This window comes from Eurosta solidaginis, chromosome 3 (genome assembly GCF_040869045.1).
Source record: "Eurosta solidaginis isolate ZX-2024a chromosome 3, ASM4086904v1, whole genome shotgun sequence".
NCBI classification, from domain to species: Eukaryota; Metazoa; Arthropoda; class Insecta; order Diptera; family Tephritidae; genus Eurosta; species Eurosta solidaginis.
In genome coordinates this window covers 59,748,071-59,762,358 of record NC_090321.1, presented here as the reverse complement: position 1 = coordinate 59,762,358, position 14,288 = coordinate 59,748,071, and the positions used below count along the sequence as shown (strand labels likewise).

General features: G+C 37.3%; 1 protein-coding gene across 2 annotated transcripts; it reads right to left on the bottom strand.

Moving 5' to 3' along the window:
* Positions 1-1,378: 1,378 nt before the first annotated feature.
* On the bottom strand, positions 1,379-11,292 carry Glo1 (Glyoxalase 1). Of its 2 annotated transcripts, XR_010951467.1 has the most exons (7): positions 11,078-11,292; positions 10,754-10,890; positions 9,775-9,861; positions 9,585-9,698; positions 7,881-8,005; positions 7,809-7,832; positions 1,562-1,674 (listed from the first exon to the last, which is right to left on the bottom strand). XR_010951467.1 is itself a non-coding variant. In XM_067777485.1 (5 exons), the coding sequence occupies exons 1-5, from the start codon at positions 11,147-11,149 to the stop codon at positions 1,554-1,556; spliced, it is 531 nt and encodes a 176-aa protein (XP_067633586.1). In that variant the 5' UTR covers positions 11,150-11,288; the 3' UTR covers positions 1,379-1,553. The 2 variants fall into 2 exon arrangements, 1 of the variants encoding a protein (XP_067633586.1); XM_067777485.1 differs by lacking the exons at positions 7,809-7,832; positions 7,881-8,005 and having other exon boundaries at positions 1,379-1,674; positions 11,078-11,288.
* Between the last annotated feature and the right edge of the window lie 2,996 nt (positions 11,293-14,288).

Sequence of the window (14,288 nt, the reverse complement as noted above, 5' to 3'; positions counted from 1 at the left end):
CTTTGGTGCACAGCCACAAAAAAAAGTTCGTATACCAAAAAACTTGAGAGGGTATGCAGAGTATCAATGATAGCACAACGGAAGCCTTAAAAACTACCCCGACAGCAGCACGTGCGCGTTTCTCTGGGGAGAATGCTTTCCTCAACTACGAGTTGAGGGTATTTGCCTCCTATCATGCTCATCTTTTTCATACGGCTGAAATTTTAAGCGTCGGATTTCTTCATAGTGCTTGCAGAGATCACGTCTTAAGTTCTTGGGAGGATGGGCCTCTTTAAGCAAATGTTTATTTGGTGATAACTGACGTCAGTTGGGAGCACCAAGGGAGGTCAAGTCTTCCTCCACCTGAGTATGCCACACCATCCATGATTTCGAGCCATACATCAGGACAGGCATGATGAGCGACTTATGGAGCGTGTCTTCGTCGAGAGAGGACTTTACTTTTCAATTACCTACTCAGTCCAAACTAGCACTTGTTGGTAAGAGTTATTCTCCGTTAAGCTGACGTTTTTACTGTTAATACTGGTTCCTAAATAGACGAAATCCTCCACAGTATTGAATTCATATCAGTCAACAGTGACGTGGCTGCCAAGACGCGTATGTCCCTATAATTTCTTGGATGACAGCAAGTACTTCGTCTTTTCCGCGAGACCCAATTTTCCGCTTCTTTATCTAATCCAGCGAAGGCAGAACTCAAAGCACGTTTGTTCACGCCAATAATATCAATATCATCAGCATACGCCAGTAGTTGTAAGCTCTTATAATAGATTGTACCATCACGGTTTAGTTCTGCTGCTAGAATTATTTTATCCAGCGTAATTTTAAAGATATCGCACAAAAGGGAGTCGCCTTTTCTGAAGCCTCGTTTGATTTCGGAGAGCTGATGGTGTTGCTCAACGTCATTTGGCAGCGCCTTGTTAACTTTGCATTTAACTTAAATTCAGACATAGCAGCATAAAAGCAGGTTCTTTTCGCACTCAAAGGCCGCTTTGAAGTCAACGAAAAGTTGGTGAGTGTTGATTCTCTATTCTCCAGGATGTGGCGTGAAGATCTGGTCGATAATAGATTTAAAAGGTCTGAAGCCTCACTGATAAGGTCCAATCAGTTTTTTGATTATGAGCTTAAGTCTTTCACACAGTACGCTAGATAAAACCTTATACGTGATATAAAGCAGGCTGATTCCGCGTTAAGAGTAAGTATATCAGGGTTAAGCCGGGAAAGGCATGTAGGTACACCGCGATATTTTGGAAGTGAGTTGACAAAAGAGTTTTTAGGTTCTGTATTACAAGCTAGCCGACGTTTTGTCACATCAAACGGCTACATTATGTACTGTTCTGCCGCAACATATCATTTCCATGTGTAGAATGAGTACGTACAAATCTATATTTACAATACATTTTATTTTCAAATTTTATAATCAAACTTTATAATGATTAGACTAATAACAAGAGATTTTATAATTCTCAGCAAAATTTTGTTAACAAAGTTAATCTTTCTTATATAATGTAAAATACACATCGATATTACTTATTTACAAATTCATTAAATTTCCTTTATCACACAGTGTGTGCATTAAAAATCTCAATCCAATAACCATCAGGATCCTTAATAAAAGCCAAGCCCTTCATGCGACCGTCATCGGGTTTCTTTACAAAATCAACACCAAGTTCTTCAAAACTGAAAATAAAAAAATTGGGCTTAATTAATTTCGATTATTGAGATTAATGAATTTTAATACTTTATAAATATTATATTTCAACGGACTTAAGTTTTATGTCTAAAACAGATAGGTTAAGTTAAGATTAGAATGGTGAAATTCATTGCTACATCGAAAGAAGATGCTTCACACTCAGTGGCGTAGTGGGGGCAAGGGGGCATCTTGCCCCGGGCGCTACTCACAGGGGAGCGCCAAATGGTCCGCAAAGCAAAACTTCATGCATAATTTGTATTTTTATTATAACTGATATCTGGAAAATATTGATTTCTGGAAAAAAAATTTCTATATTAAAAAAGGCATGCATATATCCGGAACACCTGCGTCAGGTTGTGGAATAATTGAAAGCATATATAGAATGTTATGTTTATTATTCTATATTTATTAACTCAAATAAAACTAAACTCAAACTAAACTAAAACTAAGAAGAACAATGTCGTATCTTAAAAGGGAAAGTCCCAAATTATATATTATATATTGAAATTCAAAGTATAACTAGACGTTGGCTGTAGTTGCTAAAACTGAGCTGTTCTATGATGTTGCCACATATTGCTGCAGGTTCGATTTGGGTAGTCACTACACCACCCACTTTCCAGAAAATCCGCCGATGTGCTGGCATCAATACTTGTGGCTTTTGTTATTGCTGCTAATTCATCTCAATCATTATGGTGTATGGCTTGGGGTATTTGTTAACAACCAGATATGGCCCGTCTTAAGGTGCTTCAACGGATTCTTGCATGACTACAAAAGCGTAGATCCTTGGGAACAAATACCGCAGGTTTACCATGGTGTGACGTTTGTATTGTATTGGTCGAACGGTCTCGAAATGCCGTCGTAGTTCTCGTAAAAATTATGTTGGTTGTTTGAAAATAATTCCTTGGTTTGTGTTTGCAATTGCGTTTGCGTATGCGTATGCGTTATCGATTCTTTGCTTTGTTTTCTAAATCCACCAACACGTCGTAGTGTCTTAGGAAATCCGCACCTATTATAGGATGCGCAACATCGGCGATTATGAAACACCACTTAAATGGCGGTCGTAGGTCGAGATCTAATGTTATCTGTCGTTTGCCGAATGTATTAATTGTAGTATTGTTTGCAGCAACCAGTTTCATTGCGTTTGGTTGCATACTATCACCTTGACCTTTGGGTACCACCGAAACTTCGGCGCCCGTGTCGATGAGAAATTTCATTGAAGACGTTCTGTCTCAAATATAAAATCGGTCAAATGTAAAGGCGGCTTCATATCCTCCTCCAACATAGCCGCTTTGTACGGAGGGCTGACTAGTTTTCCGAAAGCTTTGGTGTGAAAGCGCATTGTGGCCGACACCATGTTGCGTTCTTGCCGAAAATATAATGATACTAACAGATATGGCGGTTTGTATCCCGTGTTTCCTCACTGCGTGAGCTAGTCGGTTGTGCTTGTTGCCGAGGCGCTCCAATCCGTTGCTGTTTATACGTTACCTCCCGCTTCTCTAAACGATCTAGCCTATCCACCAACTCTCACATGGCTGCTGTTACATCGTCACTTGGTTTGCAATGGATGGCGAGGAAATAATGTCGCTGGCATGTGCCAGTACAGCTGAATCGATTTCGCCAACGACCGTAAAATATTTGGTTGTACTATTCTGTTGTCGTCGGAGTCACCAATTATAGAATATTATGTTTATTATTCTATATTTATTAACTCGAATAAAATTCAAACTGAAACTAAACTAAAACTAAGAAGAACAATGTCGTATCTTAAAAGGGAAAGTCCCAAATTATATATGCGTTGAAATTCAAAGTATAACTAGACGTTGGCTGTAGTTGCTAAAACTCAGCTGTTCTATGATGTTGGCACATATTGCTGCAAGGTTCGATTTGGGTAGTCACTACACATATATATTTTTTTCTCACGTTCAACGTTACGATGGGTATTATAAAAATATGTTTTAATAAAAACTGTCAAACGTGAATCTGAAACACAATGGAGCGCCCGAATACAAGCGTTTAGTGTTATCGTCGATGGGCTAGCGAATGTAGTATAACACTTTGAACAATTAGCAGAGGACACTAACACCACAAGTGACACCAGAAGCGAAGCTACAATTCTGTTGCAAAATATGCTAAACTAGCAGACCCGTCAGACGTTGTTCTGTCCTAAATTTGGTCTATCTGCATACACTTTAATAAGCTTTTTCTATCTAACTCTGCCCCTCCCCCCTCTCATTTTTTCTTAATCCTTTTATTCACTCCTCCCTCCGTCTTTTCGCTTCATCTATCTCTATCTTCGTCTCACTCTATTTCTTTCTCAGTCTCCTCCTTCCATCTTTTCTCTTCTCTCAAGTTTTTCCCATTCTTCTTCATCCCTTATTGCCAGGCAAATCGAATAGGACGTATGTAAATAGTTATGTGGGTATTATTAATTCATGTATTTCGGCTTCGCATGCATATTTATCAGTTTTGCCAGGTTGATGCGACTAAATCGAATATCACAATGAAAATTACTTTAAAGCTCTCAGCAGCAGCTTCCATTTGATATCCATATTACACACACATTCTAGGGGTATCCGGGTATAGGTTTTGGCCTATATCTTGAGACCCTAGTTACCCAGCGGTATAAAAATTACTCTGTACTAAAGCACTCTTCAACAGCTTCAATTTGATACCCATAATGTAAAAACACATCCTAGTGTTACCCTGATCTACGTCTTGGCATATATCTCGAGACCCTTCAAAAATAGGTATGAAAATTACCATGTACTAAAGCACTGATCAACAGCTTTCATTTGTTATCCATATTGTATAAATACTTTCTAGGGATACCCGGGTCCACGTTTTGGCCTCAATCTCGAGACCCTAGTCACCAATAGGTATGAAAACTACCCTGTACTAAAGCACTCATCAACAGCTTTCATTTGTTATCCATATTCTATAAACACATTCTAGGGGTACCCGCATCCACGTTTTCGTTTATATCTCGAGACCCTAGTTACCCGCGGGTACGAAATATACCCCGTATCAAAGTACTCATAAACAGCTTCCATTTGATACCCATATTGTACAAACATATCCCAGGATTACCCAGGTCCACGTTTTGATCTCAAGACCCTTGTCAGAACGGGATAAAAATTATCCTATGTCTGTCTCCTGGTTCTAAGCTACCCCTCCACCAATTTTCAGCCAAATATGTTCATCCGTTCCTTCCTCTTCAATCACTCTTTATCTATTAAAAAAAAATCATCAAAATCCGTTGCGTATTTTTAAAGGTTTAAGCATTCAAAGGGACATAGGGACGGAAAAAGCGACTTTGTTTTATACTATGTAGTGATGTTCATACATACCTATACCTATAAACCTACGCCCGAAGTTAAATAACGTAGCGAATGCTATATATGGATGTATGTATGTGTCGCAACATGCCTCACTCAAAAGCAATTAGCGCGCACAGTTCACAGCGAACAACCACACAAACACATTTTTTTGTAAAAATGTTACTTTTGTTTAAACAATTTGGCTGATATAAGAAAGGAATCAAGTATTTTTTTTTTTGATGCAGATCGAAGGTAAATATTTCAAAGTTTCCATACGTTTATGAGTTATAGTTGTGTAAACAAAAACTTTATGATTTTTTACAAAATTTTGGAAATTTGCCACGCCCCTATAATATATATTTTCAAATTATATTAACTGTACCATCTCACGTAGCTAAGATTTCAAATGCAAAAAACCGTTTTAAAATCGGAGCATTCTGTGTGAAGTTATGTGCATACATGGCATTTAGCGACTTTATTTTATAAGATTTAAGATTTATAGATTTTAGTTTCATTACATTATTTCATTTCAAGTATGAAATCTTAAGGAGGACTGAACGTGTGCCGCTCAGATTACAAGATCCGTGGATTAATTTTTGAGAACCGTATCATGATCTTAAATCATTAGCGACTGAACTATTCGAAATTATAGACACTCTCTGTAAAGAGGCAATAGAAAAAGAAGAGAATCGGCTAGAGACGTTGGTCTCTCCGCAGAATGTGAAATTTCTCGCGTTATGAAAAGTGTTCTCTGTCGTCTCCAACAAGAAATACGTACAAGATTTACACAACTAAATGACTCTAATGTTAAATTTGGATTTCTCTTAAACGTTGGCAATTCGTTAAACAAGGAATTGTTAAATTGTAAGAACTTGGGTGAATTTTATAATACATATTTCGATGGAACACAACTTTCTATCGAAATATTTGACTGAAAAATATTACTTCGCAGTAGAAAAGAAATCTAACCTAAAACTCCGTTAGAATTACTTGCCAAAAAAATATTTTGCCTGGGCGCAAGAAACCCTGAATACGCCACTGTAAACACTGTAATGATAACAATTCATGTCCGCTCGAGAACTACCAATCATGCATCATTTCAAGAAAACTACCCGGGATTTATTTTTGCACACCAATATAGAGCCACCCGTCCGAAAAGTCGCCAGCTTCCTTAATATATTTACACATCCAGTTTGCTTCTTTTTGGTTCTGAGAATCACGAGATATCAGAAGGCTTGAAAAGCTTAAAAATATATTTCTATTTTTCCACATCACGTCTATTTTATTTATTTATTGTAATTACTCCTAAATTATTTGTTGTTGTAGCAGTGAAATTTAAGGTATCATTATCGATTGCGAATGCAACGTTCTATAGCAACATTTCATTTAACAATTGCTTTCGCCTTCCTCTTTGTCATAACGTAAGAAACAAATGAATGCCATTGCTAGACGAAATCACTTAGAGACGGTTCGTTCGTCTGAGCTATCGTCCGCAATACAGAATGATGCCCATAAATGTTACAGCCACACAAAAAAGAAAGTTTGCGCATCCATGCATTTTGATGAAGTGAATCCGGTTTTAGAGTTGGTCCCAGCTTGGTCATATCCTCAAAACAGGTTAGAGCTGAACCACGACCCGATAGCTCGATTCCGATGAAGGATTCGGATTCAGCGCATGCGAATAAATGTGTCGCATGTGTTGTAGTTGGCCCCAACCTCAAAAGCCAGAAAACAAATCAGTGGCAAGTGCGCATTTTTTGAAGCTAAGACCGAATCGCGACTCGCTAGGCTAGTTCTGATAGCGGATTTGAATTCAGAGCATCGAATTGCCAGGTCAGCCACATTTTTTTCATTTAGCTATGTAACCATTAATTTTGGGATTCTAGAGGTTGTGTAGCGCAAGCCTCCCAAGGGGTTGCCAGCGCAATATATAGCTTCTCCAACCCAGTTGTCAACCTCACCTACCCGCGGCGAATCCTGTTTCATTAGCAGACGAGGCTCTGGCGACCCCAAGCTCGTCATGGAACTAGGGGGTGGGGAGGGAGGAATGGCCTGAAGGTTTAATGTGGTGATGTAAATCGTTCCCGCGATGGTCGGGCTAGTACCTGAATGGTGCTTTGTTACCGGAGCGTAGCGGATCTATATCCGGAAAGGACCATCAACATCGATCACTCCCCAGGTCCTTCGTTAATACAACAACAACAACAACAACAACAACAACAACAACCATTAATTTTTTCGAAGTTCTTACTTTTAGCACCTTGTTAAAAAAAAGCTTTTTCAATTAGTTTTCCTATGGCCCGGTTTTCAGTGAAAGTTTAAATACAGTTAAAGTGACTAGAGCTTAAGTGTGTTTCCGATCACCAGCGACTCGGTACCTGTTGCCTTTCCTCGTCACCCTCTCTTTGTCAAGTAAGAGTTCCATCAACAAAACTACTTTGTATGTCAACAGTGTCTAATGTATTAGGTATGTCGGGTAGAGTCTGACGGATTAATCGGCATCGGCCGGTATCGGCTCTAAAAATTGTTATCGGCGTTGGCCTTTTTAGCAGATTCTTTCTCATCAAATGTGTTTCTTACATTGTTTGATGTTAATTCGATATTCGTGTTTAAATATCTTTTTCAATCTTAATTCCGAATCTACAGCTTGCAGAAAAATTAAAAATAAAATCACACATCTAACTTATTCCTTTTACTTCACTAGACTAAAATTGACTGCATTCTCAACGTGCATGCTCATAAAGTTTTTGAAAATATGTACTAAGCAAACATGCCAGAAATTATCGTTGAGAGATGTAAAATACCTTCAAATTACAAAATTGTTTCGAAACTTCTGAGATTAAAAATATTTTTTTGTAATTTTCTTTTGTAATCGACTATCATTAATCGGTATCGGCGAACTCCCACGTTTTAGCCGATTAATCCGCATCAACCTGTGAAATGAATCCGGCATCGGTTATTGTTGTTGTTGTTGAAGCAGTGCTGCTCCTGTTCGATTTGCCTGAAATTTCGTATATAAATTTGCCTATAGTAGTATTTACGATGCTTTTTTCCGGGAAGTATACCAGCGACGAACTGAGATTGGGATTAGGACTAGGACTGGGACTGAGACTGAGACTCGGAGTGGGACTGGGACTGGCAATAAGAGATGAAGAAGAATGAGAAAAAATTGAGAGAAGAGAAAAGAGAGAAGGAGACTGAGAAAGAGATAGAATGAGACGAAGATGGAGATAGATGAAGCGAAAAAGACGGAGGGAGGAGTGAATAAAAAGATTAGGAAAAAGTGTAGAGGGGTAATGGCAGAGTTAGACGGAAAAAGCTTATTAAAATGTATGCAGATAGACCAAATTTAGGGCAGAACAACGTCTGCCGGGTATGCTAGTATTTTTATAAAACGGTTATTTTTAGCAGTATTTGGCATTTATCCGATCCGATTTGGGTTTTTTTTTCAAAAACTGTTATCGCCAACGTTTTTAGAAGACATTTTCGAGTCGGACATGAAAATTTTACAATCAAGTGAAAATTTTTTAGTGTCATGAAAAAAACTTTAAAAATAAGTCGAAAAAAAGTCAAAAAAATTAAATTTCGCAGGCTCGCGAATTATTTTTTTGGGTGTGCGTAGTGGAACTTTTTTTCCCTGAGCCCAAATCCTATCGAAAAATCGATGGCGCCATATCGGTTAATAAATCGACACAGTCTAATCTGCATATCAGAATTGAAGGAAACAAACAGCGAAAAATTATTCACAAAATATGTTTGTAGATTATTAAAATGGTCAGCAAGGTTTGGGATCAGTTCCAAAGAAGTGAAAATAAGAACAGTGCCATTTGTTTATATTGTGAAAAAAACGCTACAAAACAAATGTGTCGATCCTCAAGTCTATGGAGCCACTATCGGGTTTTCCATCTTCAAGAGAATGGTATGGACGCAGCTTTTCTCTCTGAATCTGCGCTAAAATATATATATATATATATACAGTTGTTAATAGGATCTTCATAAATCCGGATATCCGGATAGTTTCACAAACGAATATTAACCGGAGATCCATGCCGTCCGGATTTTATCCGTGTCAACGGATATCCGGATAGTCCCAGCCCTAGTATCCACCCTGCTAGACAGTTACCAGTCATTTGAAGCATTAATTCACAGATATGGCTGATGGAAATTTACATCACAGCGTAAAGCAAAGTTTCTATCAGGTTGTTAGAAGCGACATGACAAACCTGATGTAAACATTCTGTATACGTGTATGCATGCACATACATACCATGGTTTTCCATACGAATAAAAGGAAAAATGTATGTGAGTGTATTAGTGATGTCAAAAATTCTGTTAATGTGTTGGAGTTCCCGTCAGCTCTGTCTAGCAGGGCAATATTTGGTATATAAATTTCATATATTAGGTAATTTAGGTGGGAGAGGCGGAGAGAGTGGGAGTAAGAAGTAGAATGACAAGGGAGAACAGGAAGGAGAAATGGAAGTAAAAGTAGTAGTCTATTCGATGATTCTTTCCTCAATCATTGTATATCAGGTGGCCCACTTTTCAAATGTAGGGCAGAACAAAGTGCTCTCACTACTCACCGTTTGCAAGCTGCATAAACATCAGGTACCATTATACCTATATGTCCAAAACCACGAGGATCTGAATTGCCGTTGTGATACGATTGGCTCTCGTCATTTTCTGTGCCCCAGTTGCTGAAAATATTACATTATTGAAAATATATATGTATAATCCATCTTTATACTCAGACAATATACTAGCTACACTCACTGTGTCAATTCAACAGTTGCCTTACGGCTCATAGCCCAACTTTTACGCTCCTGTGGATCTTTTGGCACATCTTCAGGATTTTCATAACTGTAAGATTTAAAAAAAAAACATACATCAATTATTGTCATATATATGTATACACTTACTCACAAAAGTATTTTGCATCCGATTTTTTGCAAATTTCAGCAAGTTTTCCTTAAGTTAAATTATTTTCGCAATTTTTTTACGAAAAAAATGTTAATATATAATAGAGGAAATATAGGCTAAAGTTCAAAGTTTTACTGAAAATTCAGGAAAACTCTGCAATTTTTCATTAAAGTTCTTAACTTTTCCCCAAGAATTTTCAGAATTTTTCTGAGTATGCAGTTTTGTAGCTCATTCAATTCTAGTATAATAATGTGCTAATCTTAATCCGCTAAAGTGACTTCCCGATTTTTGGCCATTTTTTTCCTAGCGGACCTTCGTACTTATTCCCATATAAACTTTAGAACGGATTTGTCTTTTATATGGGGAAAAAAATTAAGGTCCGCTAGGAAAAAAATGGCCAAAAATCGGGAAGTCTCTTTAGCGGATTAAGATTAGTACATTATACTAGAATTGAATGAGCTACAAAACTGCATACTCAGAAAAATTCTGAAAATTCTTGGGGAAAAGTTCAAAACTTTGATGAAAATTTGCCGAATTTATCCTGAATTTTCAGTAAAACTTTGAACTTTAGCCTATATTTCCTCTATTATATATTAACATTTTTTTCATAAAAAAATTGCGAAAATAATTTAACTTAAGGAAAACTTGCTGAAATTTGCAAAAAAAATCGGATGCAAAATACTTTTGTAAGTGTATATATTTCATGAAGTGGTGATGCAAACGCGATTTTTGCGATATTTACTAAAAACAAACATTATCTACTTCATCGAAAGTACTCTAAATTAATTGCAAATAAAGATAACAAAGTGCACAAGGGCACCTACTTACTAACCCCATAAAATATAGCGAAAATTTGGCTTCTGGAAAATCTAGTTTAACGAGCAATGTCATGCCAAGGACACCGGTGTAAAAAGGCAGCGATTTGCGTGGATCTTTAATGCGATACATAGTTTGTTGAAAGTGGAAGTCCTGAAAGTTTGATACACATTTAAAAACTCAAAATTTATGTACAGTGTAGTATTAAAGTATACACTTGAAATCTCATAGATATATATATTTATAGACATACGAACATATGCACATATGTATGTAAATATCCAATTTATTCAATTTCAAATGTTGAGTGTGACGACTAACGCAATCGTGGCCACCTTACCTTTGTAAAGTCAGCAGCTGGCTTGCATAATTCTGCCGCCTCCTCGTTAGTCAAACCCTTTACTTCGGACATTTTAACTACCGGACTTATACAAAATTATCTGCTGGTTTGAGTAGTTCTTAATAAATTTAATTTTAGGTTGACAATGCGGCCGGCACAACTAGAAAATATAAAACGAAATGGAAGAATTCCATCCAACAGATGATTGGCATTTGACAATAAGGCTGAGTAACACAGCACTGTGCTGTGTTATTGTGTTAACACTCAGTAATGTGCGGCACGCACACGCACACATCGATTAATTTATAACACAGTGGCACACTGGATGGCACAAAGCTGACTGTTTCTATAGCACAGGGAATGACACTCAGATCGTAAGTACACATTCATACATACATAGTCCATTGTGTTTGTGTGTTGATTGTACTCATAATCTTGCCTGTGCAGACTTCGTTTTCTGACGTCGTCGCGTCAAGTTCGGTTTTCCCCACAACTCAACCGCGTGTTATTAAGGGGCTTTACTCATGCGGTTTGAGAATAAAATGGCGGATAGTGCGGGAGTCGAAATGACAAAAATTAATTAAAAATACTTACGAATTGTGCGCTGTATCGTAAAAATATGCAAATTGTGCAAAAAATGACAATCATTTGCTATCGGGCAAAAATCATAAAAAACTTTAAAATAAAACATGCACTTTGTGCAAAAACTTACATATAATTGCTATCGTGCATAATCAAATTTAACATTGAAGTGTTAATAAATATATCAAATATATAAACAAATTTAAAATTAAAATTAAAAGAAATTAAAACACAAGTAAAACTTTCGTTTTACACATATACATACATTACTTTATGATACTATCATCAAGTGCAACAAACGGAACATGTAACGGGGTAGTGATTACCTTATATATAAATGACGAAAATGCATACAACTGCACCGGGACAAATAACGGGATAGAAAATATCCTCATATTTTAATGTACAGTCATGTACACATGACGAGTGAATATGAAAAATAATTATAATAATTAAATGGATAATTAACAACTTAAGACAATTTGAATATAACCTGGCGTGGTGCCATGAAAAAACCAGCTTACAAAGCACATAGTTAAATACAAATAGCAAGCTGCTACACATGGTTCTGGCCAGTTGGTATTACCATTGTGTACTAGTGGAGCCTAAATGAAAGAAGATAAATGTTGCCATGATTTACTTTTCTAAATGGCGTCAAACGTGGCGTTAGAGGTAAGTAACACAGTACTGTGCTCTGATATTGTGCCAACACTCATCGACTTTCGATAATCAGTTATAACACAATTGTGTCAACACAATGTGTTAACACAGCAAAGTGTGCCTGTGCTACTGTGTTAACACTCAAAAAATAGTGTCATTACCCACCACTATTTGACAACATTTCAGCACTCATATTTGCAAAACATATGTTTTTTGACAAATGATATGCAGCGTTGCCAACCGCTGGTATATGCAGTGCCCTCAACGAAACTAAGTTTTTTTCAACACCCTGCACCCAGCAAAATGAGTTCTACAGTTTAGCTATTTTTACCTTTTTTTTTTGATATCGAAAATTTCGAGAAACCGAAAAAGTGCGATAATTCATTACCAAAGACGGATAAAGCGATGAAACTTGGTAGGTGGTTCGCCTTATGACGCAAAATAAAAAATTAGTAAAATTTTGAACAATGGGCGTGGCACCGCCCACTTTTAAAAGAAGGTAATTTAACAGCTTTGTAAGCTGTAATTTGGCAGTCGTTGAAGATATCATGATGAAATTTGGTAGGAACGTCACTCCTATTACTATATGTGAGATAAATAAAAATTAAATGCGGTTACACTGAAATACTGCTCTCAGAACCGCCACGGGCTGTCTTCTTATGTCCCCAGAACACCATCTACATAATAAGGCGAGAATACTCCCCATCAGGGAGAGAAATGAGATGCTATCCAAACAGTTCTTGTTGAATACCCAGAAACCTGGGCATCCCAACAGACATCTGATTGATGAGCCAACACTGCCTAGGGGTTTAAGGTGTCATCTCCGTAAGCATTAGGAGGAAATACGGCACCTGAGAACTCAGACGTATAAAGCAAAAAAACAAAAGCAGGTCCTCAGTGAACTCCACAAACAGGCGTCGGACCTTTGTGCCAGAAATTTCCAGGTGAATCTAGTACTCAAAGAACAGTACCCAAAACTTGCGGAAGAGGAACGCATACTCCCCAGGGAAACGCGAGTCACTCTAGCTTAACTTCGTTCTGGATACTGTAACAGGCTAAACTCTTACCTATTCAGAATCAACCCCGACATACAAAATGTATGCCCCGCTTGCTATGTGTCCGCACATGACACCAACCATCTCTTTAATTGTAATGTGAAACCAACGCCTCTAACACCCCTCTCATTATGATGCACCCCTGTTGAAACAGCAAGATTCCTTGGACTCTCGTTAGAGGATATTGATAACAGTTTGTGATCGGTCGCACCTATTAGGTGCGGCGAAGCACTGCTAGTACAACAACAGCTAATTAAAAATTAGCAAAATCGGATGACGAACATGCCCACTTTTAAAAAAAAATTTTTTTTAAGTCAAATTTTAACAAAAAATTTAATATCTTTACAGTATATAAGTAAATTATGTCAACATTCAACTCCAGTAATGATATGGTGCAACAAAATACAAAAATAAAAGAAAATTTCAAAATGGGCGTGGCTCCGCCCTTTTTCATTTAATTTGTCTAGAATACTTTTAATGCCATAAGTCGAACAAAAATTTACCAATCTTTGTGAAATTTAGTAGGGGCATAGACTCTATGACGATAACTGTTTTCTGTGAAAATGGGCGAAATCGGTTGAAGCCACGCCCAGTTTTTATACACAGTCGACCGTGTCCTTCCGTTCGGCCGTTAACACGATAACTTGAGCAAAAACCGATATATCTTTACTAAAATTAGTTCACGTCCTTATCTGAACTCACTTTATCTTGGTATAAAAAATGGCCGAAATCCGACTATGACCACGCCCACTTTTTCGATATCGAAAATTACGAAAAATTAAAAAAATGCCATAATTCTATACCAAATATGAAAAAAGGGATGAAACATGGTAATTGGATTGGTTTATTGAAGCAAAATATAACTTTAGAAAAAACTTTGTAAAATGGGTGTGACACCTACCATATTAAGTAGA